We start from the raw sequence: 22,298 nt of genomic DNA on the forward strand, positions 1-22,298 counted from the left end.
ACCTAACCAGATCCCAATGGCAGATAGAAGCTTATGTTTTGATATGGCATGTTGTGCAAGAGCGCTTGTTGCACTAAGGAAAGAACTATTTGAGTTAATTCCATTCTTCTCTGTTGCACCCATCAATGTGGTATTCTGTCCCATTTATAGTTTCAAACTGTGCTCTTTTTTTTTTTGTGTTTGTGTGTGTGCACGTGCACCTTGATGTTCCTTTCTCAGATGCATCCAGGGGAGCTGAATTTTGTGTAAGGGCTGGAGAGAGCAGATCCCAGGTGCCCTCACAGGAAGTTTCTTTTGTGATCAGAAAAAGAACAGTCCTTCTAGCAGGCCACCTGTTCCCCTGGTTTCTCTAGTCTAGCTAGCTTTAGAAGAAAAACAATTGGCAAATTCTCTGCCACTCATTTATTGTATCCTATGAAGCTGAATATCGAGTAGCACTTTTTTTTTGTCAAAAGTTAATTTTACCAAAGCTCCTGTATACTTTAAGGTCAGTTTTGATTTACACTGAAGTTATGGTTTGTTTAGCCACTTCACTATGTTGGACAGAAATGTTGCTGTAGCTTAGCAGTGTTTGAGGTTAGTGGTAATAGTAAGCAGCTTGGTTGTAAGAGACAGGGCAGGATTAACAAATAGTGAAGTTGCTGCAGCAAGTGAAGGCCCAGGCTCACTCCTCTGGGAGGGTTTGTTCTGTATTTTGGCTGTTTGACAGCGGTCTGACACAACCAAGCAGAAGGAGCCCTTTCCCAAGCTGGGACATGTCCTTATGTAAGTGTTTATAATAAATGCCAACAGAAAAAAACCTAACAGAGGGAGGAGTGTTACATAAGGGGCAAAACAGAGTGCTGCTTGTCGAGGAATCTGATTTGAGGTGTCACTTCAGAGAATGCTGTCTCGTGTGCTGGCAGGAATGGCAGCCACTGCTGCACGCTGGTAGGCAGCTTTGAAAAGCAGCCAAAATGCTTATGTGCTGACAGGAAACCCCAGCAGCTCTGCCTGCTTGGGATCACAAGCCCCAGGAGGAGTGGGTGGGTGGTGCCTGTCCCACCTCACTCCTGTCTTTGGTGGGAAGAAGCAACAGACCAATGTTCAGCTTTGTCCAAATGCAGCTTTGCTTCTTCAATCCCAGAGAGCTCACAGCAGGGCTGTTGTGCAGGTTTAATGTCTCTCTCCATTCTTGCCTTACTCTCAAAATGGCATGTGCAAGCTGGCAGGTTTGGGTAGGTGTGGTGAGAAACCTTTCATTGGTTCAGTAGCTTTTGGTATACGTAGCTTTTCTGGAGACAACATGCTATTAATGCCATCCATTTTTAAAGAGAGGCAGTTCTTTCTCAGTACAAATTACAGAGGTGTTGCCTCCCTTAGCAACAGGCTGAAGAGTGAGGTAGGTTTGAGGAGCTAGTTGTGGTATGAAGCTGTTAGATGCAAACACATAAGGCAGGGCCAGCACTGAAGTAAGCTTCAATACTGTCAGTAATGGCTTAATTTGCTACACAGGTTGGTTTGCAGCAAAAAAAGGCAGAATCTGTCACCACCTCTGGTACTTGTTTCTATCAATCCGATGAAGCAGGTTACAGAAGCTCTTTTGCACAGCAACGGGCTCTGTGCTGTCTTGTTGCTCCCCTGGGCCTGCACCAGGCAGTTCTGTGGGACTGCAAGATGTGAAGAAACATTTGTTAGCTCCATGGTTTGAAGGAGAAGCCTGGCTTTATAGTCATCATTTAGCTGTAGCAATGTTAGTGAATAAGCCAGTTTATGAGGGAGGGACAGACTTCACTTGGCTGCTCGTTTTTTAAACGTGCTCACATGGGGTCCTCTGCTTACAGTAGGGAATGTTTTGGGCCCTTTGTACAGCTGAAACATCTATTTCTTGAAGAGCAGAGTCCCTTCTTTTCTACTGTATCACCTTTACTGAGACTGCCTCCAAGCAGTGGCACTCACTCCAAGTACATGTATGTTTGTTTTGTTTTGTTTTTTTTTTAATCTAGGGGGAAAGACCTGAAGGAAAAGCATGAACAGAAAGTTTATGAGCGTGAAATGCAGCGCATCACACTGCCGCTCTCAGCATTCACCAATCCTGCCTGTGAGCTTGTAGATGAGAACACAATTGTGGTGCACACCAGCCAGACGCCTGTGGAAGACACGTGTGATGGCAGTGGCCCTCTTATGGGTCAGGCGGGTACTCCTGGTGCCTGAGCAGCTTGGGCAGGAGCGGTACAGGCTGAGCAAAGCCTCCAGCTTCCCACTGTGAGTGCGAGGGTTGCGTGTGTTCATTTCTATTTTGTTTTCTTTTTGATGAAAGCCAGATGAAGGTGATGCAGAGGGACAGAGCAATGGGCTATTCATAATGATCTGTTTGAGGGACACCATTCAGTGCATGACCAGCTGGGGTCTGGTGTGGTAGACCCTGCTGCTTCCTCCTACCTATCTCCATGGCGTACCAGGGAGCTGGGGGGGGATGATGGGCTGGACTCACAATTGGCCACAGATCCTGTAGTTCGCAGTGTGGTCTTCCTCTTTTTCTGTTCCTTTCCTATTTAACGGTGTGCACTGTTACTTAAGGTTCAGCCTGGAATGCCAGGAGGGAGCAGTACTGCAGGGACCGAGGGGAGTTTTGCATCAGACTTAGCTAGATAATTACACTCTGATTATAGTTCCTGCCTTTTTGCTATAGTGGCTGAAAGCTGGAGACAGCGTCCAGAATCCTGCTACCGGATCGGGGTTTTTTTTGTTTTTGTTTTTGTTTTTTCCAAGGAAGACTTTATTTGAGGGATGGCTTTGACCAGGAGCACTATGTTTAGCCCCAGTGTCAATTTGGAAAAGCTCTTCTCACGCTCTTGACAAATCCAGGTCTTCCAGGGCTGAGGCCACATCTCCATTCCCCTGTGGTGCTACATGCACAGCCACAGTTGTAGGTGTCCAGGTGGTCTGTACCTCCTGCTCACTTACATACACAGATCAGGAGACCAAAGGCTAGCAGTAGATGGTTGTGAAGAAAACAGACTGCCCTTCAGTTACCTACAGCAGGTTGAGCACTGAGGATCAATAACATCCTCTTCCACATTCCCTTGGCTTTCTACAGAGCCAGCTCTGGACAGAGTGGCCAGGCCAGCTGTGGAGACCACCCTGGCCATGATGCAGCAGCTCTTGCTCCAAGGGCAGGACAGGGCAGCTGCTCTTGCAAGATCCCTAAGTTACGGCATGGCTCCTGGCCCAGCCTCCTTCCCACACACTCAGCTTGTGCAGCAAGACTACTTGCTTACAGAGCCTGGCCCTATTAGAGGTTTTGTAACAACTTTTGTTAGCATTTCAGGGAGTTTGGAAGGGATGGTTGCTGCAGTGTCTCCCAAACGGCACCAAGGCAAGGCCAGTTCAGGGAAACATCCATTCGCAGCTTTGGGGATTCAAGCCATTCAAGTAAGTTTTCTAGCCATGTGCTTTATAGCTCTGGGCCTAACAGGGAGCAGCACTTGGCAGCAGGGGTTTTAGTGTTAATGTTTGATTCAGAAAAGGGAAATGTTTTATTTTTAAATGCCTTTGAATACCATTTCTTTGTAAAATGTTTTAAATACCTCATTATGAGAAGGTGCAGATTGTGCTACCTTGTATTAAAGCTTAAAAAAAAAAAATGCTCTGTAGACCCGTGTGGACTGTGGCTCATCTGTACATTCCTCCTGCCAGAGCAGCATCCTTTTGCTTGTTGCAGACTTCAAATTGAGGAGAAGATGCCACTTCAGTTTGCCAGACCCAAAGGTAAATCCCTACATGCACCAGTATTGACAAGGGGCATGGAGGGTGTCTCCTTGCTGCCAGCAGCTAGTCTTGGACTGGGATGCTGTTCCTGAAAAGCAGCTGTGGGTGTGTGAGCTCTGCTGACTAAGCAGCCTGGCCCATGGGAAGACACTCTCAGTTACAGCCCCTTCCTGCACTGACACAGGTCAGTTCTGCTTTGGAGCCGCTCAGCAGCAGCTCCATCCCTCGGGGCCTTGCATTGATGGAGACAGAGCACAGCAGGTTACAGGAGGCACTGACATAGCATTTTCATTCAGTTGTTGGCTTAACAAATGCCCCTTGAGCTACGTATTTCAGAATAAGAGGTTTCCAAGAACAGGCTGTATTTTTATCCCTGGACCAGAAAAAGAAAATGAGGAAAGGCTCCATGTTCCGTTGACTCCTGTCCACCCACCCTTAGAGGGAAAAAAAAACCCCACCACCAAAACTTGACAATTTCTTCCCTTTCCATCACTCCAGGTAAACAGTACTATAGAGCACTTGCACTGCATCCCTATAGTTTTGTAAATGTGTTAGAGCCCTTTAGCTCAAGAAAGGGAGTTGTAGATTACGATACTTGATCTGTGCAGTTTTGGTGTTGCCGTTTTGTGACAACAGTAGAAACCCAAGAAAGTTACAGTTTCCTGCTTTATGTAACACAGACAACACAATCTTGTTTTCATAGCATACATTTACTGCTTTTTAATTTAGTTAGAACATTGAGCTGTGCAAATCACAGTTCATAAATCCCACCCACACATCACCCAGAACTCTCCCCTTCAGGGGTCCTCTCACAAACCAGCCTGGGAGGGGGAAAGAGGGCAAATCCTATTAACAGTCCCGAATCCACTGGACCCAGTTTAGAGAGGCTCCTCCACTGACTCAGCACAGGGAGTCCCCAGTGTTTCTAAAACACTACTACATTGACTAAACTCCCCTGCACACCTTTTGTCAGGTGATGACTGGTCCCATGTTATCTTACGTAATACTTCAAACTCATGGGTAGGGAGAGGAAATCAAAGTAACAGCAAAGACTAACACCCATTCCCCACCATTCAATACCAAAGGGAAGGGGGGAGAAAGGAGCACACTAGAAATCCAGTTAAACCAAGATGTTTGTGAAACTGAAGAGCAGGACTTGAGCCAGGTTTTTGTTCAGTTCTGCCAACCCCGTGAGCTACTGCAGCAGTTAGTTATCTTTCTTCCTTCTCCCACTGAGGGAGGAAGAAGAGAAGTGCTGGAAGCAAATACACCCCCACCCACCTCCCAATGACTCCAAGCCATTTTTTCTCCCCAAAAGCAGGGAATGACCCTGAGGAAAGTTTCTGCTTGGAGAATCATCTCAGGTGCTGCAGCAACAGCTGCAAGAAGGACCTTCGAAGGGAGCAACTTGCACAGCCTGCAGGAAAGGATGAGGTAATGGCAACTGAATTATTAGTTCTCCAGCTGCCGCTCCTGGGAGGATGGGACGTTCTCCAGCACTTTTCTGTTCATGACAAGTCCATCCTTTAAGTAACGTTGGGCATGTCCCCCTTTGCCATTGTCCATGCACAAAGTCTGAGCCACTTCAGACCTTGGGCTTTCTGAAGAGCACCTTCTGCCACCTCACATCCACAAGCTCAAGCAGGTTCAGCACTCCAGGGACGTCCACAGCCAGCGCCTAGTGCAGTTCTACACGTTTGTGTTCTAAATACTTTCACCTAGGTTAAGGTTCTTGGGCAAGCAAACTCACTGTGCAGGCTCAGGGTCTGAAGATGCTCAAGTAGCTCATTTGCTGCCTGCCTTGTTCACCATCAGGAGGGGCAAGCAGAGCTCAGTCTTAGTGTTTCTAGGCAGGCTTTTGGAGGTATTCAGAGACAGAGGAGGAAAAAACCCACAAAACCAAACCAAAACAAAAACTCATACATGCTTCCCCACAGACAAGGTGTTTCAGGAGAGCTGCCCAATTCCTGGGGCTTTTCGCTCCCTCCCCTGATGCACACTGGAGGCCAAAATCTTGGTGGGTTTTTCTAGAAAACACATGCACAAACATACAAACACACACACGCTGTCTGGTGGGGCCTTTTGTTGGATGTCCAATTTCCCCGTCTTTCTGAGCAGGGCAGTCAGTGGAAGAAGCAGTTCCAGAAGTGCTGGTCCTTGCCCAGGAGAGTCTCCTACAGCAATTCCCTCCCTGGCAGACAGGCCAGGGTGGCTTCACAGCTTGCAGCCAAGTTCTAAGGCACCACAGTAGAGAAGCCTGAAAAGGCCAGAGAATGATTTCTCAAGCCAGAAAAATAGTGTTGAGCAGCTTTCCTAGGTGCAGTTGGCAGGAAACAGCCCTTTTCGCTTCTGAAACATGCCAGAAATCCACAGTGAATCAGGATGTCCAAGAGGAGAGGTGTTGGGTGGGGAGAGAGAGGCAATGCAGCAAACACACAGCGTGGTGCCCCGTTAATGCCCTGGAAGTCGCTGAAGTGCATCTCCCTCCCTGTCACTTATCTGAACTCCAGCAGGCAGCAGGACAAGCTGACTAGGTTGTGTTTTCAGGTAGCTTGTCACGGTTCAGTCCGTACTGCACACTCACGTTGTGGTCTAGCTCTTCCAGCTCAGATGGGAGGGGGATGGCAAGTTCTCCCAGGTAGAGAGAGAGAGCTTCAAAGGAATCTTCCAACTTGGAAAAAGGGGGCCTAGATGGAGCAGTGAGGAAATGTGAGCCAGAAAAAGTAAAGCAGAACAGCATCTGGAAAGGCTGAGCCAGTTGTCCATCCAGGCTACTGTCCCGTGCACAGAGGTGTGAGCAGGGACATGATCTCTCCCCATTCAGCTTCCGAGATTGCCAAGATCCCATCTGTCTGGGTTACCCTTATCTACAACCAATGACCGGAAGGTCCGGCTCTTTTGGAACCTACTTGGCATCAACACTGTTCCGAAGCTACAGGTTTCACAACTGAAATCAAATGAAATATTCACATTTCAGAGCTGCTGCCAAGGTCTCCCCCTACTTTTTGTACATTGGAAACCCTGAACAATCACTCCTTTACCCTGTCTGTCTTGGAAATTGTTTCAGAGACTTCTACCATATACAGCAGTCTCTCTCCCAAGTTGATGAGTCTTTAGCCTCGCCTCATGTGGAAGCCTTTGAGCATTCCCACAGAAGGCTGGAATACAGCCCTTCTCCACCCTGTGTGCAGAGCAATCCTTCCACCAAGGGGATACAGACACACCCTTCAGGCTTACAAAGAGGAGTCCTCCAGACCCCAGACCTACCTGCTCTCTGGTTCCAGTCTGCAGCAAATGGCAGCCAGAGGGAAAAAGGCTGGAGGACAGTCAGCAGGAACAAACTTCTCCCAGAACAGCTTCACATTAAGGCCAAAATCCAGTGTGCGTGGCAGACAGTCCGGGTCAGCATAAACCTGGCCTATAATCTAGGGAAAAATGAGAGAAGCACTTAAGTACAGTAACAGTTCCAGAGTGTTAATAAACAGGGAACTTCAGCATTGGGCAGAGGCTCCTTCAAAGCATTAGGGTGCAAGGGACAGAGCAGAAATACTGTTCCTCCTTTCCAATTAGGCTAGTTGCACAGGGGAATGAACAAGGCAGTGCATACAAACTTTGCATGAAACTTTTTCAAGACCTGGTGATGTGGCCACAGTTGTGAAGGCCCAGATGCCCTTCTATTTCTCCCCAGGGTTTCTCTGCTAGAAGATACAGGATGACATGCACTGCCCAGAGAGCTCAACAGCATCTCGCTGCTGGATCAGCTACTGTACTGTATGCTGCTGAGGATGATGCGGCTCCTCCTGATCACAGGTAATCAACACAACCTGCATCACCAGCACATCCCTCCCCTCTCACTACCACCAGCAGACCTCCTTGGTCTACAGACCCTGTCCTAAACAATGGTGTGAAGTCAACAGCACCGCAAATTCTGAGTTGCTCTGTTACTGGCAGGTTGAACCCCACCCACAGAGAGAGTGTAGGGGCGGAGAGAAGAACAACCATAACCAACACCCAGGAGGTTGCAGGCGAGAGGCAGTACAGGAAAGAGCTGGGTGGAACAGAAGTCCTGCCCCAGCACTCAGAAGTCCCAGTGCTCACCACCTAGCCCACTGAGCTGCACTCGCCACCTCCAGCCGTAGGGGACTCAAAGTGCAGTAAGAGGGAAGGAGCCCACAGTGGAGAGCTGTGAGGTGATCTGGACTCAGCCAAGGTCAATGTCAATACAAACTCTCACATGGGGAAGAATATCAGCTTTAAAGCCTCATCGGGTATCACGAAAAGGGTGTTATATATAACCACCCAGGCTTTTCTATGCCAATAACTCAGGAGGACAACCACATCCTGTAACTAGGCAGTGGAACGCCCATTATGTATTTTGGCACCGTTACCTCCTTATCTGAGTGTGCAATTTCTTTTTTTAGTATTTTTATTTTGGTGACAAGGAAAATGTTAATATGCTACTACCCCTTTATTTGTCTTTTTCCTAGATGAAACAATTGTTTTAATCCCACATAGAGATTTTTCAAGTTCCTAAATCTATCACTCACAACCACAACATTCTCTGAGAGGAGGACCCAGTGTAAATACAGCTCCAGATGAGGCCACAAAGATTTATGCACAGATATTTTGCTTGTTCCCTTCTTTTAAACACTGAAGATGAAACTGCTGGTCTCCCCTGGTGTTCCTGTAACTGCTGTTATCCGCACACATAACATCCTACCTTCCATCTGTATTTCCATGGTCTTACACACCTTTTAAACTGAAAATACCTTGTAGCTTTTGAGTGCTGCTCTTTGCTTTGCAGACAGTAAGACTGTGTATTGGCTCAGAGATAAACTAAAGCCAACAGACTTCAGGGTGCAAGCTTCATTAATCAACCTGCAAACAGGTTTCAGTTTCCCCTTCTTTGAAGGGTTTGCCATCCACAGTGGAGGCCCTGAATTTGCTGAGATTATATAGCTGATTGTTCTTTTAATGAGGCAGTAGAAATAAAAAAAAAGTATCATAGTTTTAGAGAATATGTCTACATTCAAATGGATACCAGGGCTCAGTCAGAACTTGATGGACATTTTTACAGCTTCTCTCAGTCCAGGAGGAACCCCTGTATTTCTTTCAGTCCAGGAAGAAACACTCTCTGTGACCAAAACGTTACAAAACAGTTATCCTCCTTGAGGGAACAGGGGCAGGATAAGCTCGTACTCCCAGCCTAATTCACTGTGTTGTTAGGTCACAGGCTGCACACTGACACAGAGAACTGGCTGATACAACATGTGCAAGGCAACTGCAATGGGGAAGGTGAAGTCCATTAAAGATGCCATGTAATGTCCTGGTCTTACCTCACAGAGAACAATCCCAAATGAAAAGATGTCCACTGTCTCATCGTAGCTCTGTCCTGCAGGAAACATAAGACATTCAGCTCTGTGAGAGACAGTTCCCCATCCAGCTATTCCAGGAGCTGCCAGTCCAAAGATGAACTAAGCCTATTCCCTGGAGGGCCCTAAAACAGGAGACAAAGCAAGGCTTAAATCCCCAAGATACGTATAACAACTGCATCTTCCTATACACTGCCATCACATATTTTAACCCTGCTTCTTGTTTCTGACTGGGAATTACAGGACAACACTGGGAAGGCTTGTGTATCAGAGGTCTGAGCAAATACTAAGGATGACTGTGGAAAGCTTCTGTCCACTTCCATTGATTGCTGTTCTAGTGCATCTCTACAGTGTACTGAGCCAGTGTTCAGCTTTCCCAACAGCCAGCGACTGCCCAGTCCCTGCTGCAGTGACTGCTGAGATAATAAATTACACACTAGCAGCACTTTGAATCTGGGAAAGCAGACTGGCTCCAGCATGCCATTCTCTGCTTACAGACACTCCCCTCCTAAGCCAATATCTGGTAAACAGCCTTGCTTTGAGAGGTGATGTCAGACTCCGCTCTTGCTGTTCTCTTGACAAATGCCAGGTCTGAGAGAGGCTCTGAGAAGCAGCCTCAGGCTCCAGTAGCCTTAGGAGAAGGAAAGCAAAACAGCACACAAGAATGCAATATGGAGAAGAGCTGAGCTGGGGGAAAGGAGCCCAGTCCTTCATTCCCTGGTGGACTATGTTGGACAATATTGCTATCACAGCCAGCCTGGTCAGACCGACCTGCTCATTAGGAGGAAACTGTATCCATTGTATTTCACCCTTATTTCAACTCTGCAGGGGCAGTTTTTCCCCTAAGGGATATAGTTAATCCTTAATGCAATAGAGGGCTGCACGCCAAAACCCAAATCTCCCTGCACTTGGACAACTCCCACCCCAATCCCGAGACTTCAGCAAATGTAGCAGCATGACTTCTTCCTGGATCTACGTAACAGCACACATAAGCCTCACCCTGGAGTTTAATGATTCCCTGTCTCAAGGGGCAGTTTCAAAGCATGAGGCTGCAACAGAAATTGATCTCAGGTTCAAACTTATTTCAGGCCTCTTTTGTCTTCCCTGTTATCTGGACCATAACAAGTTTAGGTCTGTTGCCCTCCTGAAGAATCCTGCTGTCAAGCCAGAAACATTACCTTGCCTGGTACAAAGGCTTATCAGGTCAGGAACCGCAAGAAAAGTGCAGCTAGGGTACCTGTGTGTATAAATAAGCTTGCGTATTAGCAGGTCTAAAACCATAGGCTTTAATAGGTTTGATTGTTACTAGGGGCCAGAAGCTTTTGGTAATCCTATCATCCCTATACCTCGTCACAGGCTGTCTCCTCACCTGCACCCTGGTATCAGTATCTTACCATTTAGCATCTCTGGGGCCATCCAGTATGGGTTGCCAACCACCGTGTAGCGCTTTTTCCTGTCACTTTTGCGTAGGGTTCGTTTCTTGGCAGATGGCTTCTCCAAGGTGGGCTTTTTTCTTTCCTCCACAATCAGCCGAGACAGACCAAAGTCCGCCACCACCACCGTCTTATCCTACACAAGGGATTTAGTACAAGCCATGGATTCCTCTCAGGAGCAAAGAGGCTGCAATTCCTGTTCACTATCAACTACACTGTAAGGGCAACTAGCAAGGTTCCTGCAGCCAGATGAGTGTAGCAAGCTGTCAGACAAGCTTCCTTTCAGACCCTCCTATTCTACCTGGCCGGAATTAACTTAGGCTTTCATCCTGGGTGGTTTGAAGCCTACATGCTAATCTCATATTACAGCCAAGTGAAAAAGGCAAGGCTTGAAAGAATGAAGCTACATAAAAATCTGTGACCTAGCATTTCAAAAAGAAAGAGTACACATATTAGCACACACCTGCACACGTGTCTAAATCCTGAGTGCCAATAAAGTCATCAAGTGGTTAAAAGAACAGAGGCAGCTGTAGAGAACATTTCATAGTTGAGATAAGGAACAGAGCTGTACTAACTCTCATAACATGATTGTTAATTGGAGATGCTACCACAGGAAAGGACTTAAGAGAACAGAATGAAGAAACAGTGAAAGCTACATCAGTCTGGAAAATCCTATGAGAAGATGAAGCTCCTTTGTTTAGGGCACTAAAAGTCTCTCTGAAATCCATTCCACCCTGACAGAAGAGGGAACAACATCATGTGGAGAAAACCAAGGGAGGAAGATGACAAGGAGGGGAGCAGCATGCTGTGAGGAAGAGAGGTGTAGCTCACCAACTTGATTAGGCAATTGTGTGAATTCAGGTCTCTGTGAATGATGCACATGGAGTGCAAGTAAGCCTGGAACAGAGGGAGAACATTTGGTGTTAAGAGGTTCCCAGGAGAGTATGTCCCGTCACATTTACAGACCTCAACAACCAGTTGCTAGTAGTCAGGCAGCACCCACGACTCCTCATGCACCACGCTGCTGCAGCAGCTAACCCTGACCCTGGAGGTTTGCTCTGTGATGAAGGGACAGTCTGACTCACCATTCCAGAGGCAATTCCTTTGGCAAAGCTGACCTTCTGCTGCCAGGGAAATGGGTCCTGAAAGACAAGTCCTCAAAGGTCAGGGACTATCTTACCAGCCAGCTGGTGACAGCAATTCCTCCACAACAAGGACTCTTGCAGCAGTCAGAGAAAGATGATACAGCCCCAGGAAGAGAGCGCTTCCTGCCTCAAGTCGCCCGCAGCTAAGCAGCAGCTTTTAGACAACTAACAACAAGCACCATAAGGTTGGTACAACCAACACCAGTCAACCTCACCGAGTAGAGGTCTACCAGGCTTCCATACTCACCGCATTGCGGAGGAAGTCCTTCAGGGTGCCCCCCTCAATATACTCAGTGAGGAGATTCAGCTTCTTGTCCTTGTACAGTACACCGATGAACTTCAGCACATTGGGGTGATCCAGGCTGCGCATCACTTTCACCTGGGAAGCAGAGACAGCCCACCCCAAAGAAGAGAACAGAACAAGTCCTGACAGATCTGCTCTGTGGTGACAAGCACTCCAGTGCTGGAGGTCCCCTCCAGAGATCACAGAGTACACTCAAACCCCAACTTTAAGGCAGTCAATTAACTGTTGCCTCTTCATTTTCACACTGTGCAATTAACCTGATCTTAGTCTTTAAGGACAGCACCCTTGAGTTTGGCAAACTTTTAAGAGACAGGAGCTCTCCAGGGTAGCTATCTGGTCTGTATGAGCATGTGTCAGGGCCAGAATAGCAGCATCAGGTGTTTAGGGAGCTGCCTTTAAGCTAAATCTGACTTTGAAAAACATGGTAGGCAACCACCAAGAAAATAGTTTTGCTCAAATAAAGCAGGAGTCTTAAATATCTTACAGATATTGGCCCTCATCATTTGTATTTATGCACAAGGCTCAAGGGATAAATCCTTTACGTATTGCACAGCTCAATTTGCCTCAGACTCAGGCTGCTTTTTATCGTTGAAAAATTAATGAACTGGGAGCTGAAGCCATGTCTGTTGCTCAGTGTAAGTGATTCACACTTCACTGCAGCAAACATTCAGCTCATGTCAGCTTTTCCCCGTGTGATGTCCCCCTCCTCAGCGCCTTGATTCCTGCTGGTTGCTGACATGATTGCTCTTTCTCTGGAGAAGATGGAAAAGAGTTCCACCATACTAGTGGCTCAGAAGCATTTTGAAATATTGCTCCTACCTCTGTCAAGAAAGTCTTCTGTGTTTCCTCATCACAGCGAATCAGCTCCTTCATCACCATCACCTTTCCTGTTGCTTTGTGAGTCACCTGGTGGAAACATAAACCACAACTACAGGCAAGGTTTGAGAATACATAGCTCCAATGCTCTTGCAGCTCTTCTGAAAGAGAGAGTAACATTCCCTTCCACCCAGAGAGGAATACAGATGGGAGAAAATTCAGAGCCTAGGGATCTGCAGAAAACTGCATAAAATTTCTCCTTTCAGAATTCAGCAAAGATTCTGTACGTGAAACAGAAACTACCTAAAGCTGACAAAGGATCATACCACGAGATCAACAGCATCCCAAGAACTAGAGAGCTGAAGTCCCCATTTTAGGTAGCATAGGGCTGAGCATGCATAGAGGCTGCCAAAGCCTTTGAAGGCATCAGTTCCATACTTGTGCATGCCTCACGTTCCCTTTACAGAAAGTACTTGCCCAGCGTGATGCTCATATTTTGTACACAGACCCTAACAACTACATTCTATATCAGCAAAGGAATCAACATTCACTTGCATCAGAAACCAAACCACCCAAAACTAGATTACTACATGCTTTGGTTTCATGGGGACTCTGAAGCCTGATGGTTTCTGATGAGCTTATCAAACCTACTCATGTGCAAGCGGAACTGGGATGTACAGGCTGTTCAGGTAAGGCAGGAAGCAGTTATTTCACCATGCTCCTTGGGAGCAGTGTATTGTTACCTGCAAGGAATATCCCAGAATGGTGGCAAACACACAGAAATCCAGCATAAGCATCAGGTAATAAATTTCCTGGCTCCCAATATGGAAAGCATTTCCAGTTCTTCAACAGCTGTTTGCCTGTAGCCAACTAGTTCCTCACATTTTGCTGTGTTCAAGAGGTTTCTTTTAATCAGCTCTGCCTTGCTTGCACGAATGAATGAATAGAATGAATGAATAGAAAGGGTCCATGTGCTGATGAGCAGGTTTTCCTGGAAATCCTCTCCTCTTCATTTGCTTAACTGGGACAGCTCGGTCTCCCTAAGATCTCCATGTAACTAAACCACCACCGCCTCTCTAGGAACAGAAAGGAACTATTCTGACCAGATACAGTACTTTTTGCATTAAAAACTGTCAATCTGAAGCTCAAGAAAGGAGTCACTTTTTTGCCTCATACCCTTTAAAACAAAAAGCTTTTCAGAAAACCTCCAGAACACAAGACCCAGTTGTAGTATTTAGGAAGCGTATGAGCTGTTGCAAACACTGTGGCACGCTAGTTCTGTTTAGAACCATGGGACACAGCAAGGCTGACATAGGTGGAATACGAATGCATGGAGTAACACAACAGAAGCAAGAGTACAATATTCTTCTGCTCGCATCTGAAATCAAGCATCCATATAGAAGTAGCGAGCCAGGGAACACCACACATTTCAGCCAGGGACATGAAAGCCAGGGACATCTAATACCCCAAGATTTTAAAGGGAAGTGAAAAAACAAAGACAAGACAAGGCTAAGTGGAATTCTTAAGCTGACATACCAGCAAATCTGAAACAAGTGTCATCATGAAAATCCAAGAGGGCAATTTTAACTCCCAGAGCATGCACCAGAATAGGATGGCTATTGGGTAATTTGAGCAGAAAATGCATTTGTGCCATTAACTGTGGGGACGCAGATGACAAAAGCATGCGACAGAGGAAAGGTTCCGCTTACCTGGACCTGTTATTTCTCTATGAGCAGAGGAGGAGAGAAATATGCTCATTAGTATGGTTCAAAAGCATTGGGTCTGTAGTACTGGCTCACAACTTCCCATGGAACCATGAGATGAATATGGTGGCTGGACACCTGAAGTTTATACAGGTGTAAGGGGAGAAGTCCCATAACAAGGTGAACAGCAATCTGAGTACTGAGGAGCTCACAGCACCTTGGTAAGGCAGAGGAAACTGCCCCCTATTGCTGTCAGGGGTTCCAGGATACGAGCTGCTGAAACACCCCAAATCAAGACTGAAGAGCTTAAATATAACAGAACTGCTATTAATGGAGATTTTAATTGTGAGAGTCATGCAAGACCTGACCACTACCACCAAACTGACAAGCCATTTAGGCTCTGCTCGGGGTTCAGAGATGATCACTACATCAGCATGGCAAACCCCGAAGCATGCCACAGTAAGGGTGGGCGAGAAATGCTGTGCTGGGGAGTTGAATACACCTCTTCATAAGAAAGATGCTTGTAAGAGAAAGTGTAGCTTGTTCCCCTTTCTCACCATGTCACCCACGTGGTTGTTGTGACACAGGCACTCTGAAGCTTTAAGTCTAACTCAGGAGATGAGTATGTATGGCCAAGGTTGACATTCAAAGGAGACAAAATCAAAACTGCCTGCAGCCAGAGACACGCATGGTGAGGAAATGAAACAGAGAAATGGATCTCACTGAGCAAACCAGGTGAGTTCCAAGACTGATCACTATCAGCAGGGCCAAGGCCACTGAGAGACAATGGCAAAGGATCCCAAGACAGGCAGACATTGCTGTAATCAAAGTAAATGATGAATGTTTGGGACCTCCCTCACCTTGATTGCTTGTCCAAAAAATCCTTTTCCTAGTACTTCGCCATGAATCAGGTCACAGGGCCGGAAGATTTGCTGGGAGCAGCTAGAAGAGGAACGTAGGGATTCAGAACGACTGATGTCACGGCTCAGAAGGAGCGGCTCCTTTGGAGAACTGGGGCCAGGAGACTTAGAAATGCTGTTACTTCGCCTAGAAAACAAAGGAGACAGGAAGATCAGGGAAGCTGCTGGGAAACTTTTGGTACAAGATATCCCATCATTAGCTCCTAAGGGACCAGTTTCTAGATGTGCTTCAGTGCTCTTCATATCTCAAAAGCCAGATGCTTTCCCAGCACCATGGAAGCTCCGTACAAACCTAGAGCAGCTTCCAAGTCAGAGCTGCCTAACAACAACACATCTGTGAACAGAAGGAGGTAGCTGTGAAGGTGCAGCTCTTGCTATCTCTAGATGAAGCTTAAAATACTGGTAAATGACTAAATGAGCAAGTGAGTGCCCCAGCCTAAGATGACAATTTTTTTTCCCCAAATCCCAGGTCTCAGCTGTATTCCATTTAAGGACACATTCTTCTGCAGCCATTTAAGGCTAGTAAAAATCTGACCTTTACCTTTTCTAACTGTGAAACTTAGCAGCTTTCCTATGTTAAAAGTAGAGCTCCTTATTTTTATTAAGGAAAGTTTGCCACCCTGAAAGGGAATGGAGAGGGTGAATGTCAACAGCAGAATCTAAAGCTCTCCACTGCTTCGCCTGAGGTTTCTACCAAGGCTCCTATCAGAGATGAGTCATGTCTCTGCAGTCATTTGCAATGCAGGTCTTAGGCACAGAGCAGCCCAGCCAGGCAGCACAGGGCAAAGGCAAGCTAGGTCAGAGGCAGCACTGCCAAGTCTTTACCTGAGGGAGCGACGACGGAGCGTTCCTTCCAGATTCTCCTTGATGTCCAGTGGAGAGAGGGAGCGTGGGGAAATGGGCGGCTTTATGTGGGTGGGAAGACGGGAGTCCAAACGAAGCCTGTCTAAGCGCTGCGAGACAGGATCGTGCTCTATCAGCAGCTGAAGCGTCTGGCTTGTCTTGCGAATCAAGTCCTCCACCTGCGATCAGACCAAAAGGACAGGATGATAGCAGACAGGAGGAACACAAATGACAGGAGATAGAGGAGACACAAAAGAATGCCCCTCAGGAATCAGAGTAGAGAGTTCAGTGAGATCACTCCATAGTTGTGGTTTAGTTGCGCACACCACAGCTGTCTACCAGACAAATCAAGCTAGCAACACAGAAGTTCCTTATGCTATCCAAATCCTCTTCGTTCTGGTCAGCTACAAGTGACCAAACACTTTTTTTTTTTCCTTTTTCTGAGAAATGTTCAAAAACTACCTACATGGAGATTTATCCGAGAGATGCCTATTGCACTCCTAATATTCCCTTCAGCACCAACCGTAAATAAAACCCTCGCATAGTGAAGGTAATACTGGTCTCACTACATTCTTGCAGCATCACCTGATATCTGTATAAAGCATTTACTTGCAAATACTTACTTTTCCCTAGGATCAGCTGAGCCTTTGTCTATTAGCAGTTGCCTCTAAAAGGATCAGAAAGTGGACTTCACTAGCATTACATGAAGACTCTTCATGTAATGCTCGAGAGGTAATGTTCGAGATGTTTTAATGATTCCCTGTCTCAAGGGGCAGTTTCAAAGCATGAGGCTGCAACAGAAATTGATCTCAGGTTCAATCTTATTTAAGGCCTCTCTGTCCTCCGAGATGTCACAGCCCTATGCTTTTCTTATTACGTCCCTTCATGTTTGAATGCCACAAAATAAGAACTGCATCCTAATTGCATTTCCATCTGTTACATCTTCCTCTCCAGCTGGAAGGAGTAGCAAAACTTGTCTTCATGTTTATTCCTAATGTCAGCATGAGTACTATGAGTGTACAGGCACTGTATGTAGGGTGGGAGAACAGTGCCGAGAAACAGAAAAGCTATAGGAAGGCAGATGAGAAGGAGGCTTCAGAACAGAACTCTACCCACCTCCTCCACCTGTAATGTACGAATAGGAGCTCCATTAATCTCCAGGATACGATCTGCAGGGTGGATGGCGTTTCGGACATCTGGACTGATGTGCATCCTGTTAACTCTAAACATGGGAATTACAGTGTGTGTGGGAAGTCAGTTTAGCCAAAATTACACAAAATATTTGATCTCTGATGCTTCCCTTCATATTGGTATTCTGAAATAAAACAATGCTAATCTACCAACACAGGGAGCTACCATTAGACCAAATGCTAGAGCTGGTTTGGGGAGAGCTCTTCATTTGCCCAGTGGCAAAAACTGTTAGTCCATTACAATTCGCCAAACGTTTTGTGTTCAGTGAAGGAGACGGCACTGAGAAATAAAGTTATCAATTAAGGTCATCACAAGAGTAAAATGGAGACCACACACGAATGGCTATTAGCCAGCACGGGTCCCTGTTATGCTGAGACAGATCCCCTCAGCAGTTGAAGCAGCTGGCAGGACAACAGCACTGCAGAATTTTCACCAGCTCCCTCTGCACAGCCATGTACCTTGCACACAACCTTGTCATACTCACTCTTTCACCTGGACACCAGTGGCATAGCTGGAGCAGCCACCTTCAACAGACACAGAGAACCCCCTCTTGCCATCAGTAGCTGCCGGCATGGAGATGAGGGTCAGCGTATAAGGCAGCTGCTCACGCAGAGACTCAGTGGAGTGTTTTTCTATCATTGGTGTCAGCACAATCTGGTTATGGCATTTTCCACTAAAAGAAGTGAAGAAAGTCGTTATGGCAGTGTCCTATCCCTCCCTACCAAACTCACACTTCTAAGTTCTCTCATTGACCATAAGCTGTAGTTTTTAGTGCTTGCTCCATTCCTTCCTTCCTCCCTCCCTCCCTCAAAAGGCAGCTTCCTCACATTCCTTAGCATAGCATTTGGCTGAACAACACTAAGCCAGCTAAACATGGCTTACACATACAGCAGGGAGCAACTCTGTGGCAAAGCATGCAGCTTCGTCTTACCAGTAGAGAGTGGAATGTTGCACGAGTGCATAAGTGTCCCCGTCTTCAATGATCACTTTGCAGCTCATGCAAGCAAAGCACTCGGGGTGATACTTGTATTCGCCAGCCACCTACAGACAGAAAAGGGAGTAGCTTAGTAGGGCCAAAATCCATCAGCAGATGCAGCTACTGCCTTCCTCTCTAATTAACATGTTCATTTAGATCTCAAAGTCAAGCGGCAGTTTTTTACTGGAGGGTTATATGAGCCCATTCTACCTCTCCCGAACCCCTTTCCTTGGCACCTTGTTTGCAAAAATTCTCTGAAACAAACACGTCAACATGCAAAGCAAAACTTCTGTCCCAGGAACCTCTGCTATATTTGGCAGCTGCTCAACTATCAAAAATAGCTGATAGTCTGCTGCAGACTAGTAAACAAGATATTAAACCTTCCTGTTCAGTTGCTTTTGGCAAGATAACTAATGTTACGCCTGAATTAATAAAGCTGAAAGGGCTTTTTTTTTTGGCAGACAGGCAATGCACAAATTCAGATACTTTACCAGCCAGCTGACAGGAAAAAAAAAAGTGAGCTGAGACTGAGACAACAAAATACCTTTAAAGAATATTTTTATTCATTGATCTGTTTTTCTGTTTTCCTTATGAGAACTTCCCTTATTGACAGTATTTTGCAAAGACTTCTGCAGGCAATGAGAAATTGTCTGCACTTTTCTCAGCACTTCCCTTTGAAGTAGCAATCACATTACTGAGTACCATGCTGCTTTTATTTGGGCCCTAGAAAAATAATGGTTACGTTTCATTCTTGACAGTTTTAAAGGTTAAATAGTTGCAAGGTTGTGGCAAGGAGGGGAACATTTAGGGAGCCCCATATTGTGCAGGCAGATTCAGTGTTTCAAAGCAATTGGGGCTAATGCTACTTTGAGCCAGAAAAGCACTCTGGCCACAGTCCAGGTGGGACTTGGATGGCAACCTTCCCCAAAGCCAGAACCTGCTGCTTATCCTGAGATGAGTGGTTTGACTCTGCAGTGCAGTGGAAAATCACCCCATGGAGATGCTGAGGCACTGTGCTACAGAAACTGAACAGATGCCCCGTTAACCACCTTTCTACTTCTTACGCCTGTGCATTTCAGCACCTTACTTTCTTCATTCATATGCTTCAGATCCTCACAACTCCTTCCTTTAAGAGTTACCCCCATTCAAAATTAATCTCTATCTAGAAGATGCACAGACAAGCCTCATTTCTAATATCTGGTTAGAGATTAGAATAGCGAAGAGACTATTACTTTCTGTTTATTTGGTCATCTGAACAGCTAGGGCAACTCCCAACCAACTTTGAGCAGTTGGAGACAGGCATGTCCTGCCTCCGGGCAGCCCTTTAGAGCCCTTACCATCACAGGTCCAGTCATCAGCAGAGAGCAGCCATGGCAGGATTCCCCAAACTTCCCCCAGTAGTCTTTGTGACAGTACAGCTTCCCATCTTTCTCATAGTACCAGTTAGTGAGGGGATCCTGACATTCAGAGCACCTTGAAGGAAACAAAAAAACAAGGTTCTAGTTGGCAACAAGTCACAAACCAATGGAGAAGTTCCTCTCCTGCATGGGGAAAACAGACATTCAGCAGCTGCCCACCACTAGCTCTTCTAGCTACAGATATACTAACCCCCTCCAGTTCCCAATGCTTTTCCAACTGAAAATTAGCACCAAAACCAGGATTTGTAAGGAGAGGTGGTGTCAACCAATACAAAGGAAAAGACAAACTTCCAAAGTTTGAAACAAATCCCATCCATTTATTAAAACACATCAGTGGGTTTATAAATTCTGCCTTATAAACTTTGCTCCTCTGCTTTCTCTCTCTTGCAGGATGCAGGCTTCTACCTGCAGAGTTGTCCAGCACACGGACAGCTCTCCTACGTTTCTACTTAGTGTTTCTATAGCATCACACCATCTTGTGCCAGAGCACCTGTCTCCTCAGACAGTTTAGGAAAGGGGACAGAGAGGCAGGATTCACTTTCCTATGCAACACAAAGCCAGGTTTTGCATCAACCTTTGTGTAAAGTCTTTCTACTCTTCTGTAAGTAGACCTCTCCCAAAAGGTCAACTGCAGCATTATCCATTTGAGGTCAAGCTTTCAAAGCAGTTCATCTTTTGAGCTCCACATACTTACTGCATCCACCAGTTAACTGTGATGAAAATCTTCCACCTCTCCCCACCAATTGCTTTCCCTTTCCTTCTGCTGATGACAACACTTGAGAAAAAAAAAACCATAACCAACCAAAAAAGCCACAAACAAAACCATTTTTCTAATTTCATGAAGGGAGTCTCAAAATTCTTCAGATATCAGTGTCAGCTCCCATTTCAACAAGGAACCATTATTAATCCTCTATCTACACGCCCCCAAAGAAACAAGCAAACACACACCCCCAGCCCCAAGGAAAAAGATGCAACAATTCTATCCCAGATATCATTTTAGCAAATCACAAGGAGAACACAGATCTTCAGGCTTCCTGAACACAAAATAGTCCTGCCTCAGTAGGATGCGCTGGGCAAGGGAGTTTAACTTCTGCAGCACAGAGGTGTGACTTAATGGAGACATAAGACACAGACAGCAGTTGCATCACTAAAGATTTTTCCATTAGCCCTGGGCAGCACGTTCTCAGACTTTAAGAAGGAAAATTAGTCTGGTGTTGGCCATTTCTGAGTGCAGACTCCAAGCCAGATTAGTCACCAATAACTGGTTCAAAGAAACACCTCAAGGATCAGTGCCGTAGTCAGGAAAATACTTTCCCAAAGGTGGAAGGAGGAGTTTCTTCTTTCCCTTACCCCAAAAATTGTCTCAGTTGCTACACTGGAGAGGAACCCATTGCAGTGGGGTGGGGGTTTAGGTAGGCGTGTGCCCTCCTGGACAGCAGAGCTCTCCACAGCACCAAGTGCACTGAAGTCAGCTAGTGGCAGCAGAGGTGCACTTCTTACATGCTCCCAGGTCTAAGATGAGAGCTACTGTTGACTTCACCTTTCACAAGCTTCCTGAAAGCTTATTTGTGCCAAAGACATTCCTTGTAAACTCCACCAGCTTGTAATGAGCGTGATGATATGTGAAGCTGGTCGTGTTCCAACATGGAGAGAGTTATTTGCTCCATCTCAAGAGACTGCAAAGCAACAAGGTGAAGCTGCTTGTAAGCAGCCTATGGTTTTAGGGGAAAACACACCTCATGAGGTATTTAGTGCCGAACCCTACCCTCAGGAAAGTTGCTCCTTCTAATGTATTTGGCTTTGATAGTGTTTGTTCTCCCAGCTGAGGAGCTCCAAATCATGCCCCCCCTCACCCCGTGACAGGTAAGAACTCCAGCACGTGCAAGAGGCCCTGCCAATTTTGTCTGAGGCAGGGGAAGCAGTAGCTTAACGTTGCTATACATGGTACATGCACCATTCCAACCTCAGCCTTGGGGCACTATCACGGTTACACTCTGCTCATGGTATGCAAGAAACCTAGAGGACATTGCAATGCATTTTGCCTTCAACCACTAGCCTTTGGCTTTCATTTGCAGTAAATACCCCATGCTGAATGATCAAGTAGGTGAGTGGGAGGGAGAAAAGAGCAAGTGGAGACTAACAGCAAAGATTTCTATCACCTTGTGGCAGGAACATCTGGCTCAGCATGGGCAAATCAGATCCCTCAGACTTATCCGACTTCTGCGTGCATGCCTGTACCAGTGTGTGCTCCAAGCATGATTACATCTTCAAACAGAGAGCTGTGACCAGACCTGCGCTTGGGATGCAGACAGCACCACTGGAGACTGCTCCACCAGGAATTCAAGACCTGGCTTTCTAAGTTCTCTCCAAGCAGGTGGGCTGTTTATTTATTTGTTTTTAAGCACAACGCCCTCCCTTCCTCACCGC

At 46.3% G+C, this 22,298-nt stretch overlaps 2 protein-coding genes across 2 annotated transcripts in view; one reads left to right on the forward strand and one right to left on the reverse strand.

The window, feature by feature from the left end:
* PIK3IP1 (phosphoinositide-3-kinase interacting protein 1) overlaps positions 1-2,543 on the forward strand; it is a gene marked incomplete at its 5' end in the record, with an annotated part of 3,040 nt that extends 497 nt beyond the window's left edge. The window contains one exon of the mRNA XM_010295297.1: positions 1,986-2,543. Within this exon, the coding sequence (XP_010293599.1) occupies positions 1,986-2,193 (208 nt within the window). The remainder of the gene's footprint in view (positions 1-1,985) is intronic.
* Positions 2,544-5,813: 3,270 nt separating this feature from the next.
* The window catches only part of LIMK2 (LIM domain kinase 2), a 19,261-nt gene continuing 2,776 nt past the window's right edge, over positions 5,814-22,298 (reverse strand). The window contains exons 2-15 of the mRNA XM_010295296.1: positions 19,791-19,926; positions 18,409-18,518; positions 17,962-18,150; positions 17,403-17,508; positions 16,269-16,465; positions 15,384-15,570; positions 12,824-12,910; positions 11,948-12,079; positions 11,641-11,697; positions 11,387-11,452; positions 10,517-10,691; positions 9,087-9,142; positions 7,018-7,175; positions 5,814-6,437 (exon numbers count right to left, since the gene is read on the reverse strand). Of these exons, the coding sequence (XP_010293598.1) occupies positions 6,281-6,437; positions 7,018-7,175; positions 9,087-9,142; positions 10,517-10,691; positions 11,387-11,452; positions 11,641-11,697; positions 11,948-12,079; positions 12,824-12,910; positions 15,384-15,570; positions 16,269-16,465; positions 17,403-17,508; positions 17,962-18,150; positions 18,409-18,518; positions 19,791-19,926 (1,813 nt within the window). The 3' untranslated portion in view covers positions 5,814-6,280. The remainder of the gene's footprint in view (positions 6,438-7,017; positions 7,176-9,086; positions 9,143-10,516; positions 10,692-11,386; positions 11,453-11,640; positions 11,698-11,947; positions 12,080-12,823; positions 12,911-15,383; positions 15,571-16,268; positions 16,466-17,402; positions 17,509-17,961; positions 18,151-18,408; positions 18,519-19,790; positions 19,927-22,298) is intronic.

This window comes from Phaethon lepturus, unplaced genomic scaffold (genome assembly GCF_000687285.1).
Source record: "Phaethon lepturus isolate BGI_N335 unplaced genomic scaffold, ASM68728v1 scaffold21449, whole genome shotgun sequence".
In the NCBI taxonomy this organism is placed as follows: domain Eukaryota; kingdom Metazoa; phylum Chordata; class Aves; order Phaethontiformes; family Phaethontidae; genus Phaethon; species Phaethon lepturus.